Raw genomic sequence first — 20,511 nt, 5'->3', positions numbered from 1 at the left:
ACTTTTATGGATGCCCAGATCCATCTGTATATTAATGTTCCTAAGGATTCTGCCATTTACAATATAATTTACACCTGCATTTGATCTTCCAAAATGCATCACCTCACATTTGTCTGGATTAAACTCCATCTTATGTGACTATCTGTATCCTGTTATATACTTTCACAATTGTTGGCACTATCAGCAACTCCTCCAATCTTAACCACCCTAATAATCCGCTGTGCCACCTTCAGGAATCTGTGGACAAGCACTCCAAGATTTCTCTGTTCCTCTGAGCTTCCTAGTTTCCTGCCATTCATTAAATATTCCCTTGTCTGTTAAATCTTCCAAAGTGCATCACCTCACAACTATCTGGGTTAAATTCCACCTGCCACTGATCTGTCTAGCTGACCAATTCATCCATAACCTCCTGTAATCTAAGACCTCCTTCCTCACTGTCAATCACCTCACCAATCTTCATGTCATCTGCAAACTAACTAATCACTCCTCCAGATTTTCTTCTATATCATTTATAAATATATAAGTGGGCGGCACAGTGGCACAGTGGTTAGCACAGGTCCCTTAGACAAACTTTCACTTTGAAATGGTACCCACCCACTGACTCTCTTTAGGCTGTGCTTCACCCACAACAAGAAATTCATGGTCAGCATGGCTTCCTGAAGGAAAAATCATGTCTGACAAATTAATTTAGAGTTCTTTAAGATGATAACACACAGGCTAAAAAAGTGGAACCATTAGATGTAATTTTAGGTTTCTAACAGATGTTTTGTAAGGCATCCCACACAAGGCTACTTAACAAGATAAGAGCCCATGGTGGTGGGGTTAGCTTGGATAGAGGACCGGATAACTGACAGAGAGTTGGATAAAGGAGGCATTTTTAGGATAGTAATCTGTGACTAGTGGATTGTGACATGGATCAGTGCTGGGGCCACAATTATTTACAATAGATATTAATAACTTGGATGACAGGAGTGAATCACCACTCTACTATCACCAAGTGATGAGGATAACACAAAGGATCTGCAGAGGGATACAGAGAGAGGTCATGTGAATGAACACAAATGTAGCAGGTGGGATATAATGTGGGAAAATGTCAGGCAGGAAGAACAGAGCAGCTGGATATTATTTAAATGGAGAAAACTACAGCACTGAGGAATTTAGGGGCCCTAGTGCATGATTCACCAAAAGCTAAAATCAAAGTTCAGCAGGTAATAGAGAAGGACAGTGGAATGTTGGCCTTCATTTCAAAATGAATGGTGTAAAAATAGGGAAGTACTTCTGAAATTACAACAGGACGGTCTTCACTTGAACCAGAGGGGTACTAATATCCTGGGTGGGAAATTTGCTGGTGCTATTCCGGTGTGGAAACTCGCTCAGCAGGGAGATGGAAACCCGTAGTGTAGTTCCAGTACACAGGAGGGTGTGAGTAAGGAGGATGTGGACAGGATCTCATGGTCACAGGAATGTGCTGGCAGACAGCAAGCTGGTTTGAAGTGTGTCTACTTCAACGCCAGGAGTATTCGGAATAAGGTAGGTGAGCTTGCAGCATGGATAGGAACCTGGGACTTGGATGTTGTGGCCATTTCAGAGACATGGATTGAGCAGGGTCAGGAATGGATGTTGCAGGTTCCAGGGTTTAGATCTTTCATTAAGAACAAGCAAGGGGTAAGAGGGGATGGTGTGGCCTTGTTAGTCAAGGACTGTTTGACAGTGGCTGAAAGAACTTTTGATGAGGACTCGCCTACTGAGGTAATATGGGCTGAGGTTAGAAACAGGAGAGGAGAGGTCACACTACTGGGAGTTTTTTATAGGCCTCCACAAAGTTCCAAGGATGTCGAGGAGAGGATTGGCAAAACGATTCTGGGTAGGTGTGAAAGGAACAGGGTGGTCATTATGGGGGACTTTAACTTCCCCAACATTGACTGCAAATGCGATAACTCTATTACATCGGATGGATCAGTTTTTGTCCAATGTGTGCAGGAAGGTTTCCTCATACAGTATGTCGTATATTCATGGCTGATAGATAGATTTTTAATCAGTAGGAGACTGGCATTATAGGGATAAGACAGGAAAGTGAAGCTGAAAGTTATCAGATTAGCCATGACTCATTGAATAGTGTAACCAAGTCAATGGACCACAATGCATCCACTTATGCATCCACTGACTGTCACTGGGGTACAGTCCCACATACACTAACTCTCACTGCGGTACAGTCCCACTCACACTGACTCTCACTGGGTTACAGTCTCACACACACTGACTCTCACTGGGGTACAGTCCCACACACACACACTGACTCTCACTGGGGTACAGTCCAACACACACTGACTCTCACTGGGGTACAGTCTCACACACACTGACTCTAACTGGATTACAGTCTCACACACACTGACTCTCACTGGGCTACAGTCCCACACACACTGACTCTCACTGGGTTACAGTCTCACACACACTGACACTCACTGGGGTACAGTCCCACACACACTGACTCTCACTGGGGTACAGTCCCATACACACACTGACTCTCACTGGGGTACAGTCCCACACACACACTGACTCATTGGGTTACAGTCTCACACACACTGACTCTCACTGGGGTACAGTCTCACACACACTGACTCTCACTGGGGAAAGTCCCACACACACTGACTCTCACTGGGGACAGTCCCACACACACACACTGATCCTCACTGGGGTACAGTCCCACACACACTGACTCCCACTGGGTGACAGTCTCACACACTGACTCTCACTGGGGTACAGTCCCACACACACTGACTCTCAGTGGGGTACAGTCTCACACACGCTGAATCTCACTGGGGTACAGGTCCCACACACACACACACTGACTCTTACTGGAGTACAGTCTCACACACACTGACTCTCACTGGGGTACAGTCTCAGACATACTGACTCTCACTGGGGTACAGGTCTCATACACACACACACACACACTGACTCTCACTGGGTTACAGTCTCACACACTCTGGATTAGTGGTGCTGGAAGAGCACAGCAGTTCAGGCAGCATCCAAGTAGCTTTGAAATCGATGTTTCGGGCAAAAGCCCTTCATCAGGAATAAAGGCAGTGAGCCTGAAGCGTGGAGAGATAAGCTAGAGGAGGGTGGGGGTGGGGAGAGAGTAGCATAGAGTACAATGGGTGTGTGGGGGAGGGGATGAAGGTGATAGGTCAGGGAGGAGAAGGTGGAGTGGATAGGTGGAAAAGGCGATAGGCAGGTAGGACAAGTCCGGACAAGTCATGGGGACAGTTACTGAGCTGGAAGTTTAGAACTAGGGTGAGGTGGGGGAAGGGGAAATGAGGAAGCTGTTGAAGTCCACATTGATGCCCTGGGGTTGAAGTGTTCCGAGGCGGAAGATGAGACGTTCTTCCTCCAGGCGTCTGGTGGTGAGAGAGCAGCGGTGAAGGAGGCCCAGGACCTCCATGTCCTCGGCAGAGTGGGATGGGGAGTTGAAATGTTGGACCACGGGGTGGTGTGGTTGATTGGTGCGGGTGTCCCAGAGATGTTCCCTAAAGCGCTCTGCTAGGAGGCGCCCAGTCTCCCCAATGTAAAGGAGACTGCATCGGGAGCAACGGATACAATAAATGATATTAGTGGATGTGCAAGTAAAACTTTGATGGATGTGGAAGGCTCCTTTAGGGCCTTGGATTGATGTGAGGGAGGAGGTGTGGGCGCAGGTTTTACAGTTCCCCTGGCAGGGGAAAGTGCCAGGTTTGGAGGGTGGGTTGTTTGGGAGCGTTGACCTGACCAGGTAGTTGCGGAGGGAACAGTCTTTGCGGAAGGCGGAGGGAAATATATCCCTGGTAGTGGGGTCTGTTTGGAGGTGGTGGAAATGTTGGCGGATGATTTGGTTTATGCAAAGATTGGTAGAGTGAAGGTGAGCACCAGAGGCGTTCTGTCCTTGTTACGGTTGGAGGGGTGGGGTCTGAGAGTGGAGGTGCGGGATGTAGATGAGATGCGTTGGAGGGCATCTTTAACCACGTGGGAATGGAAATTGCGGTCTCTAAAGAAGGAGGCCATCTGGTGTGTTCTGTGGTGGAACTGGTCCTCCTGGGAGCAGATCCGGTGGAGACGGAGGAATTGGGAATACGGGATGGCATTTTTGCAAGAGGTAGGGTGGGAAGAGGTGTAATCCAGGTAGCTGTGGGAGTCGGTGGGTTTGTAAAAAATTTCTGTGTCAAGTCGATCATCATTAATGGAGATGGAGAGGTCCAGGAAGGGGTGGGAGGTGTCAGAGATGGTCCAGGTAAATTTAAGGTCAGGGTGGAATGTGTTGGTGAAGTTGATGAATTGCTCAACCTCCTCGCGGGAGCACGAGGTGGCGCCAATGCAGTCATCAATGTAGCGGAGGAAGAGGTGGGGAGTGGTGCCAGTGTAATTACGGAAGATCAACTGTTCTACGTAGCCAACAAAGAGACAGGCATACCTGGGGCCCATACGTGTGCCCATGGCTACCCCTTTAGTCTGGAGGAAGTGGGAGGATTTGAAAGAGAAATTGTTAAGGGTGAGGACCAGTTCAGCCAAATGAATGAGAGTGTCGGTTGAAGGGTACTGTTGGGGACGTCTGGAGAAGACAAAATGGAGGGCTTGGAGGCCCTGGTCATGATGGATGGAGGTGTAGAGGGATTGGATATCCATGGTGAAGATGAGGCATTGGGGGCCAGGGAAATGGAAGTCTTGGAGGAGGTGGAGGGTGTGGGTGGTGTCTCAAACGTATGTGGGGAGTTCCTGGACTAGGGGGGATAGGACAGTGTCGAGGTATGTAGAGATGAGTTCAGTGGGGCAGGAGCATGCTGAGACAATGGGTCGGCCAGGGTGGTCAGCCTTGTGGATCTTGGGAAGGAGGTAGAACCTGGCAGTGCGGGGTTCCCGGACTATGAGGTTGGAAGCTGTGGGTGGGAGATCTCCTGAGGTGATGAGGTTCTGTATGGTCTGGGAGATGATGGTTTGGTGATGGGGGTGGGGTCATGGTCGAGGGGGCAGTAGGAAGAGGTGTCCTCGAGTTGACATTTGGCTTCAGCGGTGTAGAGGTCAGTGCGCCAGACTACCACTGCGCCCCCTTTATCCGCTGGCTTGATAGTGAGGTTGGGATTGGAGCAGAGGGATTGGAGGCCTGCGCGTTGTGAGGGTGAGAGGTTGGAGTGGGGGAGGGAGGTAGACAGGTTGAGGCGGTTAATGTCCCAGCGGCAGTTGGAAATGAAGAGGTCAAGGGCAGGTAATAGGCCAGTGCGGGGTGTCCAGGTGGATGCAGTGTGTTGGAGGTGGGCGAAGGGGTCCTCGAAGGTGGACGGGAGTCCTGATTGTGAAAGTAAGCTCAGAGGCGACGGAAGAATTGTTCGACATCACGGCGTGTATTAAATTCATTGATGCGTGGATGGAGGGGGATGAAGGTGAGACCTTTGCTGAGGACTGATCGTTCGTCCTCAGTGAGGGGGAGGTCTGGAGGGATGGTGAAAACTCGGCAGGGCTGGGAGCTGGGATCTGGTGTGGGTGTGGAGCTGGGAGTGGGGTCGGAGCCAGTACCTGGAGTGGGTGTGATGGTGGGGGGAATGGGGGTGGAGTCATGAGCAGGGGTAGTATTCCCCTTGGGGTTCTGGGGGGTGGGGATAGTGACAGTGGGGTCTGTGGGGGGCGTGTCAGCAGAATGCGGGTGAGTGGCGCTGGGTGGGGGCGGAAGTGGTGGTGACCACGGCAGTAGGACTGGCGGAAGTCACTGAGCATGTGGCATCAGCGATGATGTGAAGGGCAGAAGTGATGTCATGTGTGATGCGTGAGGAATTGTGAGGGGTGGAAGTGGTTGTGGGAGTGGCCATGATGGGGGCGGAAGTGACATCATCAGTCAGCATGGGGGTGATAGCTGCATCAGCCGCATGATCCACAAGCCTGACCACCCTGGCCGACCCATTGTCTCAGCATGCTCCTGCCCCACTGAACTCATCTCTACCTACCTTGACACTGTCCTATCCCCCCTAGTCCAGGAACTCCCCACATATGTTCGAGACACCACCCATGCCCTCCACCTCCTCCAAGACTTCAGTTACCCTGGCCCCCATGGATATCCAATCCCTCCAACCGTAACAAGGACAGAACGCCCCTGGTGCTCACCTTCCACCCTACCAACCTTCGCATAAACCAAATCATCCGCCGACATTTCCGCCACCTCCAAAGAGACCCCACTACCAGGGATATATTTTCCTCCCCACCCCTTTCTGTCTTCCGCAAAGACCGTTCTCTCCGCGACTACCTGGTCAGGTCCACTCCCCCAAACAACCCACCCTCCAATCCTGGCACTTTCCCAGGAACTGTAAAACCTGTGCCCACACCTCCTCCCTCACCTCTATCCAAGGCCCTAAAGGAGCCTTCCACATCCATCAAAGTTTTACTTGCACATCCACTAATATCATTTATTGTATCCGTTGCTCCCGATGCGGTCTCCTCTACATTGGGGAGACTGGGCGCCTCCTAGCAGAGCGTTTTAGGGAACATCTCCGAGACACCCGCACCAATCGACAAAACCGCCCCGTGGCCTAACATTTCAACTCCCCCTCCCACTCCCACTCTGCCGAGGACATGGAGGTCCTGGGCCTCCTTCACCGCCGCTCCCCCACCACCAGACGCCTGGAGGAAGAACGTCTCATCTTCCGCCTCGGAACACTTCAACCCCAGGGCATCAATGTGGACTTCAACAGTTTCCTCATTTCCCCTTCCCCCACCTCACCCTAGTTCTAAACTTCCAGCTCAGCACTGCCCCCATGACTTGTCCGGACTTGTCCTACCTGCCTATCTCCTTTTCCACCTATCCACTCCACCTTCTCCTCCCTGACCTATCACCTTCATCCCCTCCCCCACTCACTCATTGTACTCTATGCTACTCTCTCCCCACCCCCACCCTCCTCTAGCTTATCTCTCCACGCTTCAGGCTCACTGCCTTTATTCCTGATGAAGAGCTTTTGCCTGAAACGTCGATTTCGAAGCTCCTTGGATGCTGCCTGAACTGCTGTGCTCTTCCAGCAACACTAATCCAGAATCTGGTTTCCAGCATCTGCAGTCATTATTTGTACCTACAGTTTCACACACACTGACCCTCACTGAGGTACAGTCCCACACACACTAACTCTCACTGGTGTACAGTCTCACACACACTGACTCTCACTGGGTTACAGTCTCACACACACTGACTCTCACTGGGGTACAGTCCCACACACACTGACTCCTACTGGGTTACAGTCTCACACACACTGACTCTCACTGGGTTACAGTCTCACTCACACTGACCCTAACTGGGGTACAGTCCCACACACACACTCACTCCCACTGGGTTACAGTCTCACACACACTGACTCTCACTGGGTTACAGTCCCACATACACTGATTCTTACTGGGGTACTAGTCCCCACACACACTGACTCTGACTGGGGTACAGTCTCACACATACTGACTCTCACTGAGATGCAGTCCGACACACACTGACTCTCACTGGGGTACAGTCCCACACCCAAACACACACTGACTCCCGCTGGGGTACAGTCGCACACAAACTGACTTTTCCTAGGGTATATATCCCACACACACTGACTCTCACTGGGTTACAATCCCACATTCACTGATTCTTACTGGGGTACTGGTCCCACATGCACTGAATCTCACTGGGGTACAGTCCCACACACTCACTGACTCTCACTGGGGTACAGTTCACACACACTACTCTCATTGGGTTACAGTCTCACACACACTGACGCTCACTGGGTTACAGTCTCACACACACTGACTCTCACTGGGTTACATTCTCACGCACCCTGACTCTCACTGGGGTACAGTCTCACACACACTGACTCTCACTGGGTTACAGTCTCACACACACTGAATCTCACTGGGGTACCATCCCACACACACACTGACTCTCACTGGGATACAATCCCACACACATTGACTCCCACTGGGATACAGTCCCACACACACTGACTCTCACTGGGATACAGTCCCACACACACACTGACTCCCACTGGGATACAGTCCCACACACACTGACTCTCACTGGATTACAGTCTCACACACACTGACTCTCACTGGGTTACAGTCTCACTCACACTGACCCTCACTGGGGTACAGTCCCACACACACTGACTCTCACTCGGGTACAGTTCCACACACACTGACTCTCACTGGTGTACAGTCTCACACACACTGACTCTCACTGGGTTGCAGTCTCACACACACTGCCTCTCACTGGGGTATAGTCCCACACGCACTGACTCTCACTGGGTTACAGTCTTACACACACTGACTCTCACTGGGGTACAGTCTCACACACACTGACTCTCACTGGGTTACAGTCTCACACACATTGGCTCTCACTGGGTTACAGTCTCACACACACTGCCTCTCACTGGGTTACAGTCTCACACGCACTGACTCTCACTGGGGTACAGTCTCACACACACTGACTCTCACTGGGTTACAGTGTCACACACATTGGTTCTCACTGGGTTACAGTCTCACACACACTGACTGTCACTGGGTTACATTCTCACATACACTGACTCTCACTGCGGTACAGTCCCCCCCCACACACTGACTCTCACTGAGGTACAGTCTCACACACACTGACTCTCACTGGGGTACAGTCTCACACACACTGACTCTCACTGGGGTACAGTCCCACACACACACACTGACTCTCACTGGGGTACAGTCCCACACACACACACTGACTCTCACTGGGGTACAGTCCCACATACACACAATGACTCTCACTGGGGTACAGCCCACACACACTGACTCTCACTGGGATACAGTCTCACACACACTGACTCTCACTGGGGTACAGTCCCACACACACTGACTCTCACTGGGGTACAATCCAACACACTCTGACTCTTACTGGGGTATGTGTCCAATTTAATGCCATTTCTTGGTTGGTTGAAGCCAACAACAAAACTTCATTTTGATACCTGTGTGGGATAGTCAGGTTTCCATTCTGTGAGGAGATCTGACAGTGAACCGACGTTTAGGCAAGCACACCTAATACAAACATGAGGCAAATGAAACCAGAATCAGCATCACAGAGAGTAGGATGTCAACAGCTTGTGAGTTAAAGCTGTTGAGGAGTAGAAGGTTGATTACATCATTGTACTAATGGAAGAAAGCTTTCCACCATTTCCCAGTGAGTATACAGGGCAGCGACTTGTACCCATTAAGTTACAGCACTCCGTTTACATGGAGTTGCTGCCAAGTGCTGTTTACTGGTAGAGAACGAGTGGATTGCTTGTGAGGTGGAAGAGTTTTACAGCACAAATACCAGGGCTTCAGAGCAAGTTTATTCACCAGCGTCCAGATGTATGAGGTATTCACGTTCAACTCTTTGAAATGCTCTGATTCTTGGCTTTGTAAAATATTTGTCGGGACTCATGAGCTTTGTCATTGTGCTGAATAACTGATAGCGTTTTGCTTCAGTGTTAAACAAACCAGCAAGTCAACATTCTGCTGGCAATGTGTTTAAAATATTGACAGAATAAATGTCCAGCTGGTACACTGACGTGACACTTGGCAAGGTTAGTGGCACGTTGTGGACAAAGTGAAAAACTTCAACCTGATATTATTTTCGAGACAAGGCTGACAAGAACTGTATTTCAACAGTTCTTGAAGTGGGCAGTAGTTTAATTTGTTTAGCATGAAGGGATTGTGTGATCGGGGAGCAGGAGCTGTGACCACGGAGGAGATGTTTGAGTCCTGCAGGCCCTCATCAAATTCACAAAACTTGAGAGTACATTGATCAGGTTTCAGATATCTTGAATTAATCTGTGAGTATCTGAACATTGTAAAGCAGGCCTCACTCCTTGACCCCACAAAATACTGATACAAACTTGCAAAGCACTCAGGTGAGGGTATCTCATTCCATCTTGATAATGCTGCAACCAATCAATAATTACTGCTCCCCTCCCAAATGTTGGCAAAAGTAGAACAATCAGCAGCTTTGCCTATTGAGGCTACGTGAGTGAGTGAGTGGCTGGGGCATTGCAGTGACCCAGGAGGTGGTTCAGGGAAGGAAAGCAGGAAGCTGAGAGTGTAGAGTAGGGCATGGACCTTCACCAAAGAGCAATGGAGTGCAGTGCTGCCCAGCACTGTGGAGAGGAGCAGTGCATCCCCTAGAAAACAACTTTGCTATTGGAGTTGTCAACTGTTCAAATAAAAACCGCAGAGTGCAACAATTTCCAATGCTGTCAGAATTTGATTTGATTTATTATTGTCACGTTATAAATACTGTGAAAAGTATGGAGTTTGGATGTGTGAATGGAGTTTGGATGAAATTTGGCCACACAGTCATGAGTATACAGGGAGTACAGTAGGGAGGTGAGTACACATTCTTGGAGAGTACCGGTGCTGAGGATTATTGTGAAGGAGATGCTGTTGTCTATCTTCACTGATTGTGGTCTGAGGGTCAGGAAGTTGATGATCCCATTTGCAGAGGGTGGAGCTGAGACCTAGGTCTTGGAATTTGGAGATAGTTTGGTTGGGATTATAGTGGAGCTGTGGTCAATAAGTAGAAGCCTGATGTAGCTATCCTTATTATAAAGATGCTCCAGGGATGAGTGTAGGGTTAAGGAGATAACATCTGCCATGAACCTGTTGCAATAGTAGGCTAATTGGAAGGGATCAAGGCAGGCTGGGAGGCTAGAGTTAATGTGAGCCATAGCCAACCTCTTGAAACACTTCATAATTATGAAGTGTAATCTAAATCTCAATATGTGCAGTGCGCATGGGGATTATTATAATAAAGGAATCTTGAATTTCTACAGCATCTTTCACAACCTTATCTTACAGCTACTTAAGTACTTTGTTGTACAGTACTCTGTTGTAAGAAATGCAACAGCCAAATTGGACACAGCAAGATCTCCCAAATAACAATGCGAAAATGACTGAGAGACATTATTTAAATGAAGTTGGTTAAGGGATAAAAATTAGCTGAGATAACTCTACTCATCTTCTTTGAAATGTGCCATTAGAACTTTTATATTTGGCTGAGGCCTCAGTTTACTCGAATGTTGAGTCAAAAGTCACCATCTCTGACAGATCAACACTCCAGCCACTGAAACACAGTCAAGACCAGATAAAGTTCCTTGTGAAGCAGCTCTCAGTCTCGATGCAATATCAATTACGCATTAAGTAGGTCAGTCTTGGGCAGAATGCTGATTGGAATATTCTACAGGAAAGCCCTTTAGCTAATATTGAAAGGATCTTAGTGTGATCATCCACTTGTCAGGTCTGGAATAGGCTGCAACTGTTTGAAGTTAGACATTTTATCTCTTGTGAGTACATAATCTGGTCTCACAAACCCTTTCATTTGAAGTAAACAGAGATATTAAATGGAGATGTGAAGCTGGGAAGGTTACCGTTGTGCGTGAATAGACAGTTCAAGAGAGACCTTCGTATGTCTTTGGAGAGGATTTAAGGATGGCAGTGTGACAGTGGTAAATTGAATTGAGGGATACAGAGAGAAGGTGGGAGCAATTAAAGAATGTGGGAAGAAGTTGAGTGTTTAGAGTTGGGAGATGTTGGGAGAAGGTGAGTGGACGGGTTAAGATTAGTTAATAAGGACTGGATTGTTGGGTTCAATACGATTTTCCTATTCTTCAAGGGTTTGTAAATGGTCACAAACTATCATCCCAAATGGACATAAAAATGTCTGCCTTATCAATGAGCAAGATTTGCACCAGCTCAAAGTTTCTTAACAGAACTTTTTTTTCTACAAACGTAAGGCAACTTCAATATCTGTGGTTATTTCAGATAGAAATAAACATACATCCAGAAAGATTCTTGCCCTTTAAAGGTATTTTGAAGATCCTGTAGGATAATGCATTTGGCCTTTAGACCATGAGTTATTGTTAGACAATTGCATAGTTCTGAATCTTGAAAGAAAATTGTAAGCAAGAGTGCCATCAGTGTGCACCTGCTTGTATTAACAAGGCTGCAGTAGTTAGTGTCCTGACAATTTACCAAAAGCCCAACTCAAATACAACCTGTCCATTGCTGCAAAAACTATTACACAGTGTGTGGGACTTTGTCCTGAGTAGCAACTCTGAGGGGTTTTCAGTTTGTTTAAAGACCAGAATATTAAGTAGCTAAACCCAGGCATTGGATTACAGAGGCAGAGGCTATTTGGTCCATCATGTAACTTCAATCTCTCCAAAAGGGCCAACCTACCAATCCCATTCTCTTTTGACATCTCTTTAAATCCTGAAAACATTTAATCTTCAAAAATATATCTAAATGCCTTTGGTCTGTTAACGTTTCTCAGTATATATGTTAATGTATTCCATCAATTTGAGCACCTCCAAAATCTCCCCATAACCTTTAGCACCAATCTCTATTTTGGACTGGATAAACTCAATATGGACCCTGACATACAGATCCCTAACTAACTTTGATAATCTGGGATTAGAAATAAAATAGGAATAATTTCCTCATTTATTTCTATCTACTTGCGGTCAAGAAGTAATTAACAGATTCAGGTAAAAACATCCATGCTCTTGCTGAATTTTCAATCTTGCTATAATCTGGACAAATTGGAAAGACAGAACCCTGGACATTCCTGATGAAGGGCTCCGGCCCAAAACATCGATTTTCCTGCTCCGCGGATGCTGCCTGACCTTGCATTTTCAGCAATACACTCTAAACTCTGATCTCCAGCATCTGCAGACCTCACTGTCTCCTACACACCAGTCAATTACCTGGTGGAAACCCATCCACCAACAAAATCCAGTTGATGGCTGTTTGCTCCTTATGGCCACAACCCGAAAATGTGGCATGCATTATATTTGACATCATTGCTCCAAACAAAATATGAAACTTGTTAAGCTATTATGGATGCTGGAAAGCATAAATGAAAACAGAAACAACTCTGTTCATCCTGGGAGCATGACCCAACTGACTGGTTGCCTTTCATTTAAATTCTCCACATCACTGTCAGGCTGACCTCACAGTCCCCAGCTTCCTGCAGTCTTCCAGTGAAGCTCAAGGAACATCTTTCGATTGGATACCCTTTGAGGTCATTGACATTGAGGTCAGTAATTCAGACAATGTTCTCAGCTCCATTTGTTTTTACTTTCATTCAGGCTTTGGTTACTCCAACTTTTTCTTCCTTTTGCCATCAGATGCGAACTGTTCATCATTCTGCCATTCACACCTCTTCAAGATACAGCTTTTGTTTCTTTACAGTCACACACTTGTCCTATTTCCACTCTCTTTGATTCGGGATCACCAATTCTTTCTTCATTTAATTTCTCCAGTTTTGCATCTATCATAGATCATCCCTTTTGTTCTGTTTCTCATCTGCTAAAAATTTGTGACATTTCAAACGAAGATCATTGACCTGAAATGTTCACTGGCAATGGGGTTCACTTGCCTGCTGGAAAACCAGCAACACCCCGCTCTTGCGTCTTGGGGAAGGTCTTTGAAACCTCAATGGGCAGCAGGTGACCGTCCCAGAACGTAGGATTCAGTGGTTGTCTGCGGGACACGCAGGGAGGGGATTGGGTGCGTGGATGCTGCAAAGGAGGAGATTTTGGAATCTGTATCCTGACTCCCAAGGGCAGTTGACCAATCAGAAACTGGCATTTGTTGGTCTTGCATCTGGGGAAAGTCCAATGATTGGCGGGTAACCTATGTCACAAGAAGTTGAGGGTAGATGTGTTACATGTTACAGTGGACGGTTGTTTTTCAAACTGGAGGTCTGTGACCAGTGGAGTGCCACAAGGATCAGTGCTGGGCCCTCTACTTTTTGTCATTTACATAAATGATTTGGATGCGAGCATAAGAGGTACAGTTAGTAAGTTTGCAGATGACACCAATATTGGAGGTGTAGTGGACAGTGAAGAGGGTTACCTCAGATTACAATGGGATCTGGACCAGATGGGCCAATGGGCTGAGGATTGGCAGATGGAATTTAATTTAGATAAATGTGAGGTGCTGCATTTTGGGAAAGCAAATCAGAGCAGGACTTATATACTTAATGGTAAGGTCCTAGGGAGTGTTGCTGAACAAAGAGACCTTGGAGTGCAGGTTCATAGCTCCTTGAAAGTGGAGTCACAGGTAGATAGGATAGTGAAGAAGGCGTTTGGTATGCTTTCCTTTTTTGGTCAGAGTATTGAGTACAGGAGTTGGGAGGTCATGTTGCGGCTGTACAGGACATTGGTTAGGCCACTGTTGGAATATTGCGTGTAATTCTGGTCTCCTTCCTATCGAAAAGATGTTGTGAAACTTAAAAGGGTTCAGAAAAGATTTACAAGGATGTTGCCAGGATTGGAGGATCTGAGCTACAGGGAGAGGCTGAACAGGCTGGGGCTGTTTTCCCTGGAGCGTGGGAGGCTGACGGGTGACCTTATAGAGGTTTACAAAATTATGAGGGGCATGGATAGGATAAATAGACATGGTCTTTTCCCTGGGGTGAGGGAATCCAGAACTAGAGGGCATAGGTTTAGGGTGAGAGGGGAAAGATATAAAAGAGACCTAAGGGGCAACTTTTTCACGCAGAGGGTGGTACGTGTATGGAATGAGCTGCCAGAGGAAGTGGTGGAGGCTGGTACAACTGCAACATTTAAGAGACATTTGGATGGGTATATGAATAGGAAGGGTTTGGAGGGATATGGGCCAGGTGCTGGCAGGTGGGACTAGATTGTGTTGGGCTATCTGGTCGGCATGGACAGTTTGGACCAAAGGGTCTGTTTCCATGCTGTACATCTCTTTGACTCTATGATTCTATGTTATACTGACACAGTGTTCCATTAAAGGGTGAGTCATATGACCACTGGTGAGTCATCAAACTAGGTTTATGGATTTGTTCAGATTTGTCTTCTGTTTTTATAGCATGCATATTTATGAAATAAAATCTTCCTAGTGGGTTGCAGTGAATGGTTGGGTTCATGTATTCTTTGGTTCTGACTGGAGCCTGGTAACAGCCCACTGTGAACAAGATGGGGGGATCATGGAATGGAAGTTGCTGGTGTGGGGTTGGGGTGTGTTCAGCAACAAGGACATGGGGTTGACTCTCAGTGCCCCCCCCCCCGTCCTAACACTTGATTGAATTCCTTTGAACAAGGGTCAGTCCTGGGAGCCCTCAGCAAATCAGATAGGATTTCCCATGTGACTCAACCACCCATCACTGATTGAAATCTAATTGTCCATGTAAGAGCTTGAATTAGCAGCAAAGTGAGAAGGAGATCCTCAAACCTTTGTGTCCCAGACTTCATTGGAGCAGAAATGGGTGGGGTTCTCATCTAACACTTTTCCATCGAATTAAATGGCCCCCATCACTAACCAGAAATGCAATAAATTCTGCCCTTTTGCTCTGTTTCTCTCTTCTCAGATGTTGCCAGACCTGCTGAATATTTCCACCAGTGTTTTTGTTATGAAAGTTATCATCCAATGTCTTTTGGTTTGCAGGGGAATCTGGAGAAAAGACCAATCTGTAGGTTGCGGGAGTGGATAAGGGGTCAGTCTCAGGTATTACCCAATGATACCACGCCCAAACGCCAAGGTAAGACAGAGACCTGTCTGTTCATCAACGATAGGACAATCTGGATCATTTTTCTCCCTTTATCCAAATATTGTGGTTTGGTATGAAATCTCACAGTCACAATGTAAAACAAACTATTTCAGCTGTTGAGTTTGAAGATGCTATTTGCATCATGCAGTGAAGTGTGATGTAGTTATGACTGAGGTGAAAAAGACACATACCCCATTAGAATGGACTGATAGTTAGGCATCCAAAAAATGGAAACAAAGGCATCTAAAGTGGGTTCTTTGAAAAGTTGACAAAATGAAGCTGAAAATTGTATGAAGTGTGGGTACAGCTCAAGTAGTTTATAATGCCATCTATACCACATAACTCTAATTCATTCCTGTGTATCTGTTATTCTATGTATTAACTAGCTGAATCTCTTGATTAGATGCCTCCTAGGTATGTATAACATGATATATAAACTCCTCCAACTCCTCTATTATATTCCAGACAGTAAGACAAGAATTGGGAGGAATAGGCCATTCAGCCCCTTTATTGTGTGCAGTTTTGGTCGCCATACTATAGGAAGGATGTGGAGGCATTGGAACGAGTGCAGAGGAGGTTTACCAGGATGTTGCCTGGCATGGTAGGAAGATCGTATGAGGAAAGGCTGAGGCACTTGGGACTTTTCTCATTGGAGAAAAGAAGGTTTAGAGGAGATTTGATAGAGGTGTACAAGATGATTAGGGGTTTAGATAGGGTTGACAGTGAGAACCTTTTTCCGCGTATGGAGTCAGCTGTTACTAGGGGACATAGCTTTAAATTAAGGGGTGGTAGGTATAGGACAGATGTTAGGGGTAGATTTTTTACTCAGCGGGTTGTGAGTTCATGGAATGCCCTGCCAGTAGCAGTGGTGCACTCTCCCTCTTTATGGTCATTTAAGCGGGTATTGGACAAGTATATGGAGGATAGTGGGTTAGTGTAGGTTAGGTAGGCTTCGGTCGGCGCAACATCGAGGGCCGAAGGGCCTGTACTGCGCTGTATTTTTCTATGTTCTATGTTCTAAACCTCCAACATTTGAGCAAATCATGCCAATCCGATTGTAGTCTCAATTCTATTTTCCTATCTTCCCCTTTCTCCCCAAATCCTTGCTTCTCTTGTGAATTAAAAATCTGTCTAACTCAGCTCTGAGTATATCCAATGACCCTGTCTCCACTGCCCTCTGGAGAAGAGAATTTCAAAAAATAATGATCCTTGATGAGAATAATTTCCTCATCATCTTCGTCTTCAATGGAAGAATGATTATTTTGAAGCCCTCTCCTGGTTCTAGATGCCCCCACTGGGGACACATTCTTCCTGCATCCAACCTGTCAAGACCCCTCAGAATTGTATGAAAAAATAATATCACATCTGCAAATCAACTCTCCACTTGGTGAACATACCCACAACTAAGAAAAAATAATGTAACAATTCTCATTCTCCTGAACTTCAATGACTATAGGTTCAACCTGCTCATCCTTTCCTCAAAACAACCTATTCATTTCAGCATAGTGAACTCTCCGTGAGTTGCCTCCAAGTCTCCGTGAGTTGTCTCCAAGTCTCAATAGGCTATTCTCACCATATGAGTGCCAGGCAATGATTATCTCTAACTTGAGAGAATCCAACCATAGCCCATTGACATTCAATTACATTACCATCATTGAATTCCCCATTATCAAGATCTGTGTGGAGTTTGCACCTTCTCCCCATGTCTGTGTGGGTTTCCACCCACACGGTGGCACAGTGGTGAGCTGCCTCACAGCGCCAGAGACCCGTGTTCAATCCCCACCTCTGGCGACTGTGTGGAGTTTGCACATTCTCCCCGTGTCTGCGTGGGTTTCCTCCGGGTGCTCCGGTTTCCTCCCACAGTCCAAAAATGTGCAGGTTAGGTGAATTGCCTGTAGTGTTAGGTGAAGGGGTAAATGTAGGGGTAAATGGGTCTGGGTGTGTTGGGCTTTGGCGGGTTGGTGTGGACTTGTTGGGCTGAAGAGCCTATTTCCACACTGTAAGTAATCTAAAAAGAAATACATCCTACTCAGTGAAATGGGGGCAGTGATTGTGGTCAGCCAGCCGTGGACTATTAAAGTGGGCGGCACGGTGGCACAGTGGTTAGCACTGCTGCCTCACAGCGCCAGATACCCGGGTTCAATTCCCGCCTCAGGCGACTGACTGTGTGGAGTTTGCACATTCTCCCTGTATCTGCGTGGGTTTCCTCCGGGTGCTCTGGTTTCCTCCCACAGTCACAAAGATGTGCAGGTCAGGTGAATTGGCCATGCTAAATTGCTCGTAGTGTTAGGTAAGGGGTAAATGGGTGGGTTAAGCTTCGGCGGGTCGGTGTAGACTTGTTAGGCCGAAGGGCCTGTTTCCACACTGTAATGTAATCTAATCTAATCCAAAATTGTGCCGGTCAGGTGATTTGGCTAGGCTAAATTGCCCATAGTGTTAGGACCATCAGTCAGGGGTAAATATGGGGAATGAGTCTTGGGTGGGTTATTTTTCAGAGGATCAGTGTGGCCTTGTTGGGCTGAAGGGCCTGTTTCCATACTATAGGGAATCTAATATAAATACTGTAGCGACAAGAACATGTTCAGTGACTAGCGAGCAACTCATCTCCTGATGGAATACTCCCCACTTGCCTGGATGACAATAATCAAGAAGATTGAAACCATCCAGGATTAAGTGGCCTTCTTGACTGGTTCTCAATCCACCACCTTCAGCATTCACTTGCTTTACTATCAATTCAACAGCAGCTGTGTGTACCACCAACAAGATGTAATGCAGCAACTTGTCAAATGTCTTTTGACAGCACATTCTGCACCCTTAGCTTCTACCATGGAGAAGGCCAGTGGATTCAGGGGTACACCACCAGCAGCAAATTCTGCTTCGATGGTGCCTCAAAGCCACACATCATTCTGACTTGGAAATATATCACCATCTCTTCACTATTGCTCAGGGAAAATTCCGAATCACCTTTCCTAACACTGGATGTATCTACACCACAAGAACTCTAACAGCTGTAAAGACAACTCATCACCACCTTCCTCAGGACAACTAGGGATGGATAATAAATGCTGGCCTCATTACTGACACACACATCTGTGAAATAATTTGAAAATTTCACAAGCTTTCCTTATGAGTGTTTCTGTTCAGGAGGTTTGTTTCCACAAGTGTTTCCACCGTGGGCGGCACGGTGGTACAGTGGTTAGCACTGCTGCCTCGCAGCGCCGGAGACCCGGGTTCAATTCCTGCCTCAGGCGACTGACTGTGTGGAGTTTGCACGTTCTCCCCGTGTCTGCGTGGGTTTCCTCCGGGTGCTCCGGTTTCCTCCCACAGTCCAAAGATGTGCAGGTCAGGTGAATTGGCCATGCTAAATTGCCCGTAGTGTTAGGTAAGGGGTAGATGTAGATGTAGGGGTATGGGTGGGTTACGCTTCGGCGGGGCGGTGTGGACTTGTTGGGCCGAAGGGCCTGTTTCCACACTGTAAGTAATCTAAAAAAAAAAGTAATACCTGTGCAAGGATAGGTAAAATACTGGACAAATCAGATACCAGCTCTGCTGGGAACAGAGCCCAGAGGATGATAGTAAAGGAACTCTACCCTTCTCATTGTGCACCCACTGTTCAGATCTTGAGATTGTTCACTTGTTCTGCACTTGTTTTATTGCTCACAGGTGCAGCATATTTAACACTTAATTTACCACAAGCATTCTTCCGCTAAAGTTGTGTTACAGTGTCAGCCTTACCCTTATTAATGAAATGTCATGTGATAAAAAATTTCTGTCAATAATATTGAATAATTTCATACAAAGCAAATCTGTACATCTGCCCTGCCTTAACTCTGTCTTCCTTCAGGTTTCTGCCTTTTCCAAACTGGAGTAGCTCAACACAAAGTGCCTTTAACAACACAAGTGTGGCACATTTCTGCCGAACAGCATCCCTTAAATCTTTGCTGGGTGGCCACATTGCCATGGAAACAGAAGTTAATTAAGTGTTGACATATCCACAGAGACTTGACATTAACTGTTTGTGAACCTGACCCTGGAGATATGCAAACAGAGAGTATTTAGCCAGAGAGCTGGGGAGTGATTGTGAAGAATAATCGCTTTAGACCAAAACCTGAATTGAAAGTCAATTTAAATGTATACAGATATTTTAAACCTAATTCATTCCACTCTGAGGTGGGATAATACTGGCTACAAGAGTGAGGCAGACAAACCTTAGGGCTGGGCTTGTAGTGAGTATATTCCACATTAACCCTTTGAAACTACAAAGCAGATAGCATCAAATGCCAACACAGAACTAAGTTTTCATTGCTTCCACCTTATCAGCTTAGGGACTGGTGTGTGCTCAGAGACCAGTGTATGCCAAGCCAGACCGTGGGCAGTCAGTGTCAATATAATAATAAGCCAATGTGGTCTCAAATCATCAGCATTGATCATGTCAGCTCTCACATGTATTTAGAGATAAACAAAAAAACTGCAGATGCTGGAATCCAAAGCAGACGGGTAGGAGGCTGGAAGAACACAGAACAAGCAGCATCGGAAGGTGGAGAAGTTGACGTTTCGGGTGTAACCCTGTAGTGGAGCTGCAGATAAAGGATGGGGACAGGATGATGAAGTGGGGATAGGTGAAGACAGGTAGAGGGTATGACCTGGTTTGTTAATGGAGGAATGAATCTGGTTGGTGGCAGGGAGGAGTGGAAGGGAGGGGAGGGTCTGGGAAAGGAGTCAGGGATGGGAAGGGAGGTTATTGGAAATTGGAGAACTCAAGGTTGAGTCCTCCGGGCTGTAGGCTGCCCTGGATGGAGGTGAGAGGGTGGTGTCACTTGGTCCATCTTGGACACCTCCCTCCCCTTCCTTGACCTCTCCATTTCCATCTCTGGCGACAATCTCCAGATGGATGTTTACTACAAACCCACAGACTTCCATAACTACTTAGACTACACCTCCTCCCACCCAGT

The 20,511-nt window shown here is 46.9% G+C and overlaps 1 protein-coding gene across 1 annotated transcript in view; it reads left to right on the top strand.

The window, feature by feature from the left end:
• Positions 1 to 9,266: 9,266 nt before the first annotated feature.
• The window catches only part of LOC140465622 (growth factor receptor-bound protein 7-like), a 182,920-nt gene continuing 171,675 nt past the window's right edge, over positions 9,267 to 20,511 (top strand). Inside the window, exons 1-2 of the mRNA XM_072561177.1 lie at positions 9,267 to 9,361; positions 15,457 to 15,550. Of these exons, the coding sequence (XP_072417278.1) occupies positions 9,353 to 9,361; positions 15,457 to 15,550 (103 nt within the window). The 5' untranslated portion in view covers positions 9,267 to 9,352. The remainder of the gene's footprint in view (positions 9,362 to 15,456; positions 15,551 to 20,511) is intronic.

The sequence above is a fragment of the Chiloscyllium punctatum genome, chromosome 42 (genome assembly GCF_047496795.1).
Source record: "Chiloscyllium punctatum isolate Juve2018m chromosome 42, sChiPun1.3, whole genome shotgun sequence".
Classification (NCBI taxonomy): Eukaryota; Metazoa; Chordata; class Chondrichthyes; order Orectolobiformes; family Hemiscylliidae; genus Chiloscyllium; species Chiloscyllium punctatum.
This window is presented reverse-complemented; position numbering and strand designations above follow the sequence as displayed.